General features: G+C 37.8%; 1 protein-coding gene across 5 annotated transcripts in view; it reads left to right on the top strand.

The window, feature by feature from the left end:
* ATP2C1 (ATPase secretory pathway Ca2+ transporting 1) overlaps nucleotides 1-10,026 on the top strand; it is a 122,098-nt gene extending 112,072 nt beyond the window's left edge. For all 5 annotated transcript variants that reach the window (XM_075921930.1, XM_075921931.1, XM_075921932.1 and 2 more), the window contains 6 exons: nucleotides 1,774-1,842; nucleotides 3,852-3,968; nucleotides 4,951-5,098; nucleotides 6,770-6,865; nucleotides 8,065-8,206; nucleotides 9,162-10,026. In XM_075921930.1, coding sequence (XP_075778045.1) covers nucleotides 1,774-1,842; nucleotides 3,852-3,968; nucleotides 4,951-5,098; nucleotides 6,770-6,865; nucleotides 8,065-8,206; nucleotides 9,162-9,286 — 697 coding nt within the window. In that variant the 3' untranslated portion in view covers nucleotides 9,287-10,026. The remainder of the gene's footprint in view (nucleotides 1-1,773; nucleotides 1,843-3,851; nucleotides 3,969-4,950; nucleotides 5,099-6,769; nucleotides 6,866-8,064; nucleotides 8,207-9,161) is intronic.
* The last annotated feature ends 3,060 nt before the right edge of the window (nucleotides 10,027-13,086 follow it).

Genomic DNA, 13,086 nt, shown 5'->3' with positions numbered 1-13,086 from the left:
AAATTTACCTGTAGTTAATGTGCAAATTCCTAAGAATTTCTTTAGTGCTGATTAGTTTGTCTAAAAAATGTAATGCCTTAATTCAAACCGCTATTTTCTTAAGTTCTATATAAGCTTTTTATATTATCTTGTTACCTTTCATAAAAACCTAAGCAGCTTTTCCTCAAGAGTATGCAGATTTCTGTGGATGCAGTTGTACAGGGAGAATGATGTGCATTCTTAAATACACATTGGTATTAAAACTATCGAAGTCTTTAGGCCTAATCTACACAACTTCTTCCCCTTAACACTTTCTGCTGCTGCTAGTGGTGATATATGGGAGTGTGGTGAAGTAAGGACATCCATATGTTAACAATTGTTGTCTGAAGTGCTCTGAGCAAGGCTAGAGCACATTAGTGTTGTATGTGCACACAAAAACACAGGTTTCTGATCTGTAGTACTACTACAAGTGGAACTGTGGTGGTGTGAAACTGAAAGAAAAACCTAGTTGTAGGCACAGTTAACTTAAATATAAGAAGTATTAATGTAGTTCAAATAAATAAAGATGTATATGTTGACATTGCAGTTCTTCCTCCAAGTTGAGATTTTTGTTTCTAAAGTAGTTATTTAAAGCTTTCGAAACTGCTTTGATTTGATTTACTCTGTATCGTTTTGTAATTCCTACAAAACCTTGTTAGCTGAATAAAACAGGAAGGGTATTTTGGCTGTCTTGAACTATAAATAAATACAAATTGAACATGCAGATGCTTGACCTCCCCCCTTGAAAAAAATTACTCTAGCATACGTATCTCGTAGTATAGGAGGAGTATGTTCCGTTGCACTATTATTTCTGTCATTGCTTGCCTAATTCTACCTTAGATCTAGAAAAATCAGTTTTCATCCTTTCTGTTTCTAGTCTGTGCTTCTGATTTCCACCTTCTCACCCATTTTACTCTTTAAGATCAAGCTATTTGTAAAACTGAACTTGTTTTTCATCAAGTTTGGGGAATATAGAACAATAGAATTTCAAAACACTTCTTGGGCTTTCACCAACCTTTGCATAAATGACACCTTTCAGCTCTTAAGAGTTTTCATATGCATAGATTCCAAGGCCAGCAAGGAACCATTGCGATCATCTGGTCTAACATCCTGTATGATACAGGCCTTAGAACTTTGCCAAAATAATTCCTAGAATGCCTTTTAGAAAGTCCAATATCGATTAAGGATTTTAAGGAGCCCTGGAGTCAAACACAGCCAACTAATCTCTAGTGTATATTTAACTCCTCAACTAGTCTTATACTTTCAAATAGGTTAACTTAGTTATGCTCTGACCCTTAACTTCTGAAACTAACCACTCTCTGAAACTCTTCAAACTGATTATTTCTTAAAGAAATATATTTTGACTTAGCTTCATAGCATCAGGATATTCCAGTATCTTGTGACAAATGATTTAAAAGTTGCTCTTCAAAATCGGGTATTAAGGTCATGTGTAAAGTGATCTCCTTTTAAATTATATCCTCTTATTTTGAAAGTCATGTTGTATCAGACCTGGAACAAGAAACTTAATGTGATTAAATTAATAACAGATAAGCTGAGAGAGCATGATTATAATTGCCTGAGAGGAAGAGAAGTGTCCTGTCATACTTTGTGAAATTCTGAAACTACTTAAAATATAATTAAAACTGCTGGAGTTCACTTTTTTCAAAATAGTTTATTATTTTAAGATTTTTTTTGTACATTACCTTCATTGGTCTAACTGTAAGGATTTTTTTTTTTTTTTTTTTTTTTTTGCAGGTCTGCAATTGAAGAGGGTAAAGGAATTTATAATAACATAAAAAATTTTGTCAGATTTCAACTAAGCACGTAAGTTTGCAACATCCTTGCCAATGCCAGAAGCTTCCAATTACACTGTAAATGAGTTAGTCTTCATAAAGACTGCACAGAAGCCAATGTGATGTATATTAGTGTAGCATCTACATGGATTGGTAGTGATAGTCACGAGGTTAGAAGACACATTTCCCATTATTGTGAAAGGTTCCTAATGAACTATTTTTTCCATTTTCTGTTTCACTGTTAGTAATTACTTGTCAGTTTTTAAAAAACGGCACCATAACCAGTGTCCTGACACTTTGCCAATCCCCCTTAAGATGGATAGGATCTACTTAAGCCATCCTCGTATCGGTCATATATATAGGATCATTGTTGGAGAGGTGCACTTCTTTATGTACGATGCCTCTTCCTCTCTCGGTGTCCAGAAAATTGTGGGGGCAGATAAAATTGGAATAGCGCTCAACCACCTGCCCATTTATGAGGGATGAGTTAATTGGTTGCCATCAGCGAGCCCCCATTTCCTTTGAAGCATAAGTATTACTGGGCATGCGCAAGTGATTCTTGGTGCTGAAAACTACCGTCCACTCCCTATTCTATAAGGGTATGTCTACACAGCAGGGCTAAAGTCAAATTAAGCTACGTAACTTGAGCTACATCAATTGCATAGCTTAAGTTGAAATAGCGTAATTCAGCTTTTGGTTTCAACAGCAAGAAGTTGAAGGAAGAACAATCTTCCTTCAACTTACCTTACTCCTCATAAAATGAGGGTTACAAAGAGTTGGCGTAATAAGTCTTCCAGCTCACTATTATTTCAGAATAATGGCTTGCAGTGTAAAACGCACGCTTTGTTGTTTCGGAATAACTGATGTTATTTTGGAATAACGCTGCTATGTAGGCATAGCCTAAGTGGTATAGTTATCAGAGCTTTGTCTTGAGGCTTGCTGAAGGATTAACCTAGCATTTTCTGGATTCAAGAATTTTTTTTTCTTGCTGGGCAAGATGATGCCTGTTGGGGGGGGGGGGGTGTGTGTGTGTGTGGCTTTTGGGGGGTGGTGGTGTTTTTTTTACCTTACCTCACTCGTAGCGTTCTTCAGGCTTGGTATGTGATGATAATATGGATGAGTATTTAAAAAGAGGCAGGGATGCAGAGGGAATAATGAATGTCAATCAATATTATTGCAACTTGTGGCTTTTCTTGGGTATATTTGAGCACAAAACCTAGACGGGACTAGTGAACTCCGCCTAGGGTGGGTGGTGGTACCATCTTTGCAAACAGAGTGGTCTCTTGTATGTATGTCATTTCTCCTTTGCAGGAGACCTGTGATGGTATACAGCAGTGGGCTGAATCATGAGTCACTTCTTGGTTGTGATGTCAAGTCACTTAACTTTGCACTGGACCCAGTTAATTCCTAGTATCTTGGGGAAGTCAGTCCCTGTTCAGTATTAATAAAATTAGAACCTGCCTCTTTAATTCCATTCACCTGTCTGTGTGTTTTCCTGTGTCTGATCAATCTGTAGAGAGAAGTGTCCCCATCCTTAAGTAACTTTTTTTTTAAGGAAGTCTGGGTAGTATTTCACTTGGTTGATTAAGGTTATTAGTCTTTATTTTCATTAAAAAAAAATTGAGCTAGAGACTTGCATTTTAAGGACCATAGTTAAAAGTTCAGCTCACTATGCTACTTAACCAAAACTATACAACAAAATATGCAAATTAATTATTGCAAAAGTCTAAGTTTTTCGGTGTAGACCAATGATGCCTTTTAAAAGATTATCTGGAAACTTGGGAGTCTTTTTAGACTAAAAGAAAAACTTTTGTTGCATTATGAAATACAAAACTTTGCTATTTTAATCAGTCTTTTTGACAGATCGAATGACCCCAGTGCTTTGCCTTGAAAAGTTATGGTTGGTCTTCGTACTTATGTTTAGATAGCTTTGAAATCAACATACCTAATTTTAAAGCACTTGAATTGTTGAGTAGAAAATATCAAAGAATCTTCAGGAATGTGCCATGCTCACAATTATAAAATGGCTTCCCTCAACAGGAGTATAGCTGCATTGACTTTAATCTCACTGGCTACATTAATGAATTTACCTAATCCTCTCAATGCCATGCAGATCTTGTGGATCAATATTATTATGGATGGACCTCCAGCTCAAAGGTAAAGTATTTGATTTTATTACGTCAGAGTCTGATAAAATAAACAAATATCATAAACTTTCCTGAAAAGTCTTGAGAACTGTCTCTCCAGGATCTTTAAAATGACCTTTTAATGGGTATGTCTAAAAACTGGGAGCACATCTTTACTTGTGAAACATTGCTACCTGTTGTGATGTTTGAAGCATATCTCTGTATCATTATCCCTTCTGCTCAGTGTGTATAAATGGCTGTAAAGAAGAAAGAGTATGACACTGCAGAGACTCCCATATGTCGATGACACTTTGGAAGGAAAGATAGCCACCAAACACAGATTCTGTTGATCCACTACTTTCCGTATGCCTGGTTGAGAGCGGGCCCAGGATAAAAATGAGTTGGCCATAAATTCTCCTTGATAAGAGAGAAATAACTCCTTTTTCCGAAAGCCAGGAGCAATATGAATCTGCTGCTTTGTCCCACTAGTGTTTGGTAGGCTCTACAATGTAAAGCTCATCCTTTTATTTTGGTCTGATTCTTACCCAGTGAGTGATCTATTAAGGTTCTAGTAACCATAGTTCAGAGTTCTCTGTCTGACTGCCATTATCAAGAAATGGAATAATACTTTAGGTACCATATGCAGCTAGATGTATTACTTCAGAGAAGAGGGATTTTGTTGTCAGAAGGGCCTGGATTCTTTCTACTGAACAAGGATGATAACACCTTCTTAGACAGGGTTTAGACTTTGGCAGAAGGATAGGCTTTTCTAAGCAGAGGCAGAGACCCTCCATTGTAAATCTCAAGAGGTTGGATGCAGCATTTCATAGGCTACTAGCTAGACCTAGTTTTGAAAAGTTCTGCATAATGATCAAAAGGTTTGAGCTTATATAGTATTTCTAAAATAATTTTATTTTTCTAAATTATTCACTACTATTTTGAAATCGATTTTGGTGATTAAGTCTAGTATTCTAAAATGTCTTGATTCATTTATTTATTTACTTTTTTTAAAGCCTGGGAGTGGAACCTGTGGATAAAGATGTTATTCGGAAGCCCCCAAGAAATCTGAAGGACAGCATTTTGACCAAAAACTTGATTGTTAAAATACTAGTGTCATCGATAATTATTGTGTTTGGAACTTTGTTTGTGTTCTGGAGGGAGGTAAGAACAGTGGCCAAGTGTTAAAGCAATAAGTGAAACTTCATTTAAAGCACAAATCCCATTATTAGCAGTTAAATTAGGAAGATGCATAAATTTGAATTTGTAGTTTTTGGAAGCCAACTAATTGTGCAAACCCAAAGATGCTAGCCCCCACCCCCTTCTCTGACACCCTGCTCTTGTTCACTCCATCCCCTCCTTCTTCCATCCCTTGCTCTCCCCCATCCTTGCTCACTTTCATCAGGCTTGGGGCAGGGGGTTAGGGTGTGGGAAGGGATAAAGTTTTAGGCTCTGGAAGGGAATATGGGTGTAGGAGGGGATGGGGGTTCAGGCTCAAGGCTGGGGCAGAGTGGATCAGTGCTTACCTTGGGCAACTTCCAAAAGTAACCAATACACCTTCTGACAGTGGCTCTTTAGATGGGCAGGGTGGCATGAGAGGGGGGTCTCTACACATGTCCGCTCTTGGGGGGGGGGTCTCTACACATGTCCGCCTCTTTGCCTCCTTTGTTGGTGGGCCTGTGCTTACCCACAATGAGAAGAAATCAGTCTTCCCATACCTTAACCACTGGTTACTCCTATGAAAGTGTCACCTAAAGTGGACCCATCCATCAGGATGCCACTTGAAGAAGTGGTTACTTTGTGCAGTAACTGTGGTTCTCCAAGATGTATTTTCCTTGTGAGTCTCGCTACCCAATTTCCTTCCCCTGCTTCAGACTGTGCTCTGCAGGATGTTCACATGGAGAAAACTGAGGGCAGTTCTCCTATATAATTTGTGTGTGTGACCCAAGAAGTCATAGGTTGCGTGCATGGGCTGCATGGATGCTGTTAATGAAAACTTCTGATCATGGGTTCAAGAGAGTACCTGGAATGGAGCACCTTTATGGGGACACATCTTGAAGAGCCAGAGTTACTGCACACGCTGAGTAACTTCTTTTAAAAAAAAAATGTTTTCCATTTCTCCCTGCAACTCCGCAAACATGCTTTTCAAATACATTTTTGTGAGCATTTTGGGCCATGCATTTTTTTTTCCTCCTACCCAGGCTATTCTAAATGATCATGTAACTTAGTAGCCTTAAAGGAAGGAAATATCCAATCCTGTATATTTGTAATGCGTTATATTTTCCTGAACCGAGGGTGCATAAACCTTTGCAAAATCACCATTAATTTTATCACAACTTAAGTCAAGAGTGCTACTTAATGAGATTAGTTAGAAGAACGTGTGTGTTTACTATAACTTGCTATACCAGGTTGTTGCGAAGTGGATTTTTTGCTGTTTCTAGCTATTAGAACCGGGGATTTAAAACTGGATTGGGCCCTCAAAAAAGGTTGTGACACTTTTTTAAGGGGATTTCAAAGGCTGGCATTGATCCTGGGCACCTACAGGCATAAAGACCAAGACCAAGCACCACTGCTGAGGGCTCAGGTTATATGCCTCTGCCCAAGGAAGAAGCTCTTCTGCTTTAGCTTTGCCTCCATGGGCTTGCGGGCCTTGGACAGGCTTGGTCATTGGTCCCTCAGCTGGGGTTGTGTAGTATTTGTTGTTAAAAGGAGGTCACAGTGCAATGAAGTTTGAGAATTGCTATATTGTAACAACTTTTTACAATAAAACACATTGAATGTTTTCTTATTTGAGGCTATGTACACTAAAGCCATTTTCTTGGTTTCTCCTGTTAGTTACGAGATAATGTCATAACACCTCGAGACACAACAATGACCTTCACCTGTTTTGTGTTTTTTGATATGTTCAATGCTTTGAGTTCCAGATCTCAGGTATGCAGTCCTGTATCTAACATAAGTACCCTGAGATTTTTGATCCTTTTACATAGTAACTACACTTTTCTTCTGTTGAAACTGTGCTCATTTTACTTCGAATTTTTAAGTGTAACTTTTTGTCTTGTGAAAATGCAATGTCTCACAGCTTTAAGGTGTGCTAGCAACCTTAGCAGCTCCACAAGCCTAACAGGGCAGCATTTGAAGTCACAGATCAGTTGATAAGGTTTTAATTTGGGTAATAGATGCATGAATTCCTCAAAACATTTAGCAATGTTGACTTAAACTCACGGGCGTAAGAAACTTAATTAAAAGTCAAAAAGCTGGTTTCTCTGTGTTGCTACATGTATGTATTTAAGCATCATTCTTCTCTTACTATGACAATTAATGACTTCAGCTTTTTAGGGACCTTTACAAAATAAAATTGCTGTAGTTAACTTTTTATCCTCAAAAATCAAGGACAATGTGTTTATGCTGTTCCTTGTAACAAAAATAAATCTGTGGAAAGAAAAATATGAAACTGTTGCACTGTAAGAAAACAGACTCTTAACTGTCCAGCTATATTTTCATGATTTATTCTAGTCTGTTGCATTAATAATAGATGTCCATTGATACTTGTGCAGAAGCAGATTCCCTCTCATTTTATTTTCTTAACTTACCAGAGTTATGAAAGTGTATTTAAATATTTAAAGATGCAGATAGGTGCCTAGTAGGATATCCAAAATTTCCAAAGTGAATTAGGCACTTAATTCTCATTGAACTCAATTGGAGGTAAGCACTTAACTTGCTTACGAGCTTTTGTGAATCCCTCTAGTGACTATCTGCCTCTTTAGGTGCCTAAATAATCTCATAAATTTGGCCCCTAGTTATGTGGATTGAGAACATGTTTAAGTTAAATGTGACTGTACTGTTATTGGTGGGTGTCCATATCATACAACCTCTCTTCATTCTGGAAGATCCATAACTTTAAACAGAAAACAACTCCATCTTAAGACATGTAATTCATTACAACTTTATACATGTCTTTTGAGAATGTGTTCTGGATCATCCCAAACCTGTCCCTGAATTTTTGAATAATGAGATAAAAACAGGTAGGGAAAGAATTTTGCGTTGTGTAATTGGTTGCAAGTAATGAAGGCATAAAAAGATTATATAATTAAAATTGGTTATAATGTAATTCACTATTTACTTTATTTCAGACAAAATCTGTGTTTGAGATTGGACTCTGCAGTAACAAAATGTTTTGTTATGCGGTTCTTGGGTCAATAATGGGGCAATTATTGGTCATTTACTTTCCACCTCTTCAGAAGGTTTTCCAGACTGAGAGCTTGAGTTTACTAGGTAAGAAACTTCCTTTTCCATTTATCTCTGTTTTAGGTATTGATGATCAATGCCCAAATCCAGTGGCTTAAGACTGTAGAACATATTTTGCCTTTCATACATAGATTAATAGGACCTTATATATAAGAAGAGACTCCGCATCATTTGCATTTAAAGTTGATTGCTTAGAGAACAATGATTAAGTGTATGTATAAAAAAACACAAAACAAATGGATCAATCAGCACTTCGAAGATTCATAAATACTTCATATGCAGAAAACATTTTTCTAGTGTAAATTCTGATGTATGTGGAAGTGAAGTATTGATCAGTTGTTGTTTTTTTTAAAGTAAAGTCTGGGTTTGTTTAGTGATTTTAAAAAAAAAAAGTTTTAAGGTTTTTTTTTTTTTTTAAATCTAATTCTCTGGTTAATCTTAAATAGAAAGTCCATGTTAGGGTTGTTTTCATAAAAACATCAGTCAGAATTTTAAGTTGCAATTTTGCTTCAGTTGCCATCGTTTTAAATATCTTAACTTTATCAAGCGAGTGGTTATATGTAATGATGACCATTTTCTATTGAGGTTTCATGTAGATGAAAATTAATTAATATACAAGTATTTTTCATTGTGTAATATCATTCCCCCTCTTTTCTATGGCTTCATTTCCAAAGAGCAGGCTATTCAGAATAGGATTGAATTAGATTGTTTATCTAGACTAGACTTACTTTCTTCAACAAACATTAATAGAAAATAATTAAAATACAGAATATTAAACACTTCAGTTTAATTCTCCTGTCAATTCTCAATATATACATAAAATGTTCTCGTAAAAATTGATGCTTACAATGTGCATATATCCAACAACTAGAATTATATCCTTGTCCTGTATTTCAGAACCAGTTGTGTATGACTTAAAGGGTACAATGACTAGCAAAAGCACTAGAAGCAAAGTTAAAATAAACTCATTTTTGTCTCCTAGATTTATTGTTTCTTGTGGGCCTCACCTCTTCAGTCTGTATAGTGGCAGAGATCATGAAGGTTGAGAGAAGCAAGGAAAAGATCCAAAAACGTGGAAGTTCTTCTTCATCTTTCCTTGATGTATGATGCATATTGCATTCTTTTTATTTGCAAACTAGGAATTGCTGTCTGAAGAATGTAGGAGAAAGCAAAACAAAGAATTTGGAGGCAAAAGAAATCCTGAGGGCTTATGTCAAGTCCTTTCGTGTTTCACTAACTAAAGATGAACATTGATATTTCAAGACTGTTGAGATTTAAAACTTCCAGCTGCGGGAGTAACAAATGAAATTATGCAACTAACTTTTTCCCCTCAAACATAAATTTACTTTTGAGATTGAATGGAACTTTGTAATGTGTGTGGAAGGGTACTTCAAAGAGAAATGGCAAAGCCTGAGTCCACCTTCTGCACTTCAGAGGTATACCTGTACAAAAACCGTCTTAGATATAAATATTTTAGTTTGTTTTTATTTAATTATTTTCCTTTACTTTTATGGTGTTGGGACTTTGTAACTAATGCAAGGATACACTTACACATTTCAGAGGCATTCCCTTTGGTTTAGAATCTGAGGCACCTGTGCCATATTTCAGCTACTGTATTTATTTACTTTATCCTGCAATGTGTAAATGGCTCAAGACCTTGTGCTACTATTTTTTGTATATTCTAAGGCTTTTTTGCACAGGATGTGACCACTGTCTGATCACTGTTTTTTTTTCTTCTTTGTGATTGAAAAGCCTATACTGCAATTTGAAGTAAATGTTTGCTTTTCTTAAAGTATGTGTGAATGTCTAACTTTGGTGTATTGAATGAAATTGTCAATTGCATTAGACCTTCATGCTTGGTTCTTTGGCATTTCTGCAGATACCAGTTTAATGTTTCACTATTGACATTGGTATTACTTTAATGTACAAACACTTCATCATTCAAGTGTATTGCCACATATTCAACATTAAGAACGTAAGAACAGACATACTGTCAGACCAAAGGTCCATCTAGCCCAGTATCGTGTCTTCTGACAGTGGCCAGTGCCATGTGTCCCAGAGGGAATGAACAGAACAGGTATTCAAGTGATGCATCCCCTGTCACCCATTCCCAGCTTCTAGCCAGCAGGTTAGGGACACAATCCCTTGCCATCCTGGCTAATAGCCATTAGGGATTTTACATCCTGTTTGTTTAATGGGTTAAATGTTACGTTTAATCAGTTAATAGATCAAACGGGAAGAGGGACTGGACCTCCTGCCACGGAGGGGGTTGCTTTGGCCTGACTGGAGTGCCTCCTGCTATGGGTCCTCAGCTTGCCACAGAGGGGGCTGCTTCAGCTGGGGTGGAGTGCCCCCTGCCCAGGGCAAGTGGGGCGGGGGCTGCTCTGGCCCCCACTGGTTCACCATTAACATCCCTAATAGCCATTGATGGATATATTCTCCACAAATTGAACAGTTATAGCCTTGACCTTCACAACATCCTCTTGCAGAGTATTCCACAGATTGGTTGTGTGTGTGAAGAACTTCCTTTTGTTTATTTTAATCTTGCTCCCTATTAATGTCATTTGGAGACCCCTCTAGGTCTTGTATTATGAGTAATGCTTCCTTATTCACTTTCTCCACATAGGTCTCTAAAATCGTGACCTACCTTCTTCCCCTCCCTCTTAGTTACTTCGGTTCCAAGAAATGTTTTGATACAGTAGTTAGCAGTAAACTACTTCAATGAAACAAAGATCTTGCATGATCTCAAAATAAAAAAGGAGTCAAATAAAAAATGGAAACTAGGACAAATAACAAAGGATGAATATAGGCAAGCAACACGGGAATGCAGGGGCAAGATTAGAAAGGCAAAGGCACAAAATGAGATCAAACTAGCTACAGGCATAAAGGGAAACAAGAAGACCTTTTATAAATACATTAAAAGCAAGAGGAAGACCAAGGACAGGGTAGGCCCACTGCTCAGTGAGGAGGGTGAAGCAGTAACAGGAAACTTGGAAATGGCGGAGATGCTCAATGACTTCTTTGTTTCGGTCTTCACCGAGAAGTCTGGAGGTGTGCCTAACGTAGTGAATACAAGCAGAGAGAGGGTAAGTTTAGAAGATAGGATACACAAAGAACAAGTTCAAAATCACTTAGGAAAGTTAAATGTCAGCAAGTCACCAGGTCCTGATGAAATGCATCCCAGGATACTCAAGGAGCTGATAGAGGAGGTATCTGAGCCTTTAACTATGTTTTTTGAAAAATCATGGAAGACAGGGGAGATACCAGAAGACTGGAAAAGGGCAAATATTGTGCCCATCTATAAAAAGGGGAATAAGAACAACCCAGGAAACTACAGACTGGTCAGTTTAATGTCTGTCCCAGGGAAGATAATGGAGCAGGTAATTAAGGAAATAGTATGCAAACACTTGGAAGGTAATAAAGTGATAGGGAATAGCCAGCATGGGTTTGTGAAGAACAAGTCATGACAAACTAATCTGATAGCTTTCTTTGATAGGATAACGAGCCTTGTGGATAAGGGAGAAGCGGTGGATGTCATATACCTAGACTTTAGTAAGGCATTTGATACGGTCTCTCATGATATTCTTATTGATAAACTAGGCAAATATAACTTAGATAGGGCCACGATAAGGTGGGTGCATAATTGGCTGGATAACTGTAGTCAGAGAGTTGTTGTTAACGGTGCTAAATCCTGCTGGAAAGGGATAACAAGTGGAGTTCCGCAAGGGTCTGTTTTGGGACCCGTACTGTTCAATATCTTCATCAACGATTTAGATATTGGGATAGAGAGTTCGCTTATTAAGTTTGCAGATGATACCAAACTGGGTGGGGTTGCAACTTCTTTGGAGGATAGGGACATAATTCAAAATGACCTTAGCAAGTTAGAGAAATGGTCAGAGGTAAACAGGATGAAGTTTAATAAAGAGAAATGCAAAGTGCTCCACTTAGGAAGGAACAATCAGTTCCATACATACAAGATGGGAAGCGACTGTCTAGGAAGGAGCATGGCGGAAAGGGATCTAGGGGTCATAGTGGACCACAAGTTGAATGAGAGTCAACAGTGTGATGCTGTTGCAAAAAAAGCAAATATGATTCTAGGTTGTATCAACAGGTGTGTTGTAAGCAAAACTCGTGAAGTCATTCTGCCGCTCTACTCTGCACTAGTTAGGCCTCAGCTGGAGTACTGTGTCCAGTTCTGGGCGCCACATTTCAAGAAAGATGTGAAGAAATTAGAAAGGGTACAGAGAAGAGCAACAAGAATGATTAAAGGTCTAGAGAACATGACCTATGAAGCCAGGCTTCATGAACTGGGCTTGTTTAGTTTGGAAAAAAGAAGATTAAGGGGGGACATTATAGTGGTTTTCAAATATCTAAAAGGGTGTCACAAGGAGGAAGGAGAAAATTTGTTCCTCTTGGTTTCTGAGGACAGGACAAGGAGTAATGGGCTTAAAGTGCAGCAGGGGAGGTTTAGATTGGACATTAGGAAAAAATTCCTAACTGTCAGGTTGGTCAAATATTGGAATAAATTGCCAAGGGAGGTGGTGGAATCTCCCTCTCTGGAGATATTTAAGAACAGGTTAGATAGACATCTGTCAGGGATGGTGTAGACGGAGCTTGGTCCTGCCTTGAGGGCGGGGGCCTGGACTCGATGACCTCTTGAGGTCCCTTCCAGGCCTATGATTCTATGAAACAAGTGTACTGTAATTCTTTGGTATGAAATGCTTTCCTTCCTAAAGATGCTCAATTCCATCTATTATCTTTTGATTTGTTTGTTCCCCTCTCCTGTAAAGGAAATTCCATACTATTTGCTTTTACAATCTGACTTTATAATCTAAATTTATAGCTTTTTTTTCCCCAGGAAGAAAACATTTCAGGAAACTGTCGTAACACATTTAAAAACCAGCTTA

Source organism: Pelodiscus sinensis, chromosome 2 (genome assembly GCF_049634645.1).
Source record: "Pelodiscus sinensis isolate JC-2024 chromosome 2, ASM4963464v1, whole genome shotgun sequence".
Lineage (NCBI taxonomy): Eukaryota > Metazoa > Chordata > Testudines > Trionychidae > Pelodiscus > Pelodiscus sinensis.
This window is presented reverse-complemented; position numbering and strand designations above follow the sequence as displayed.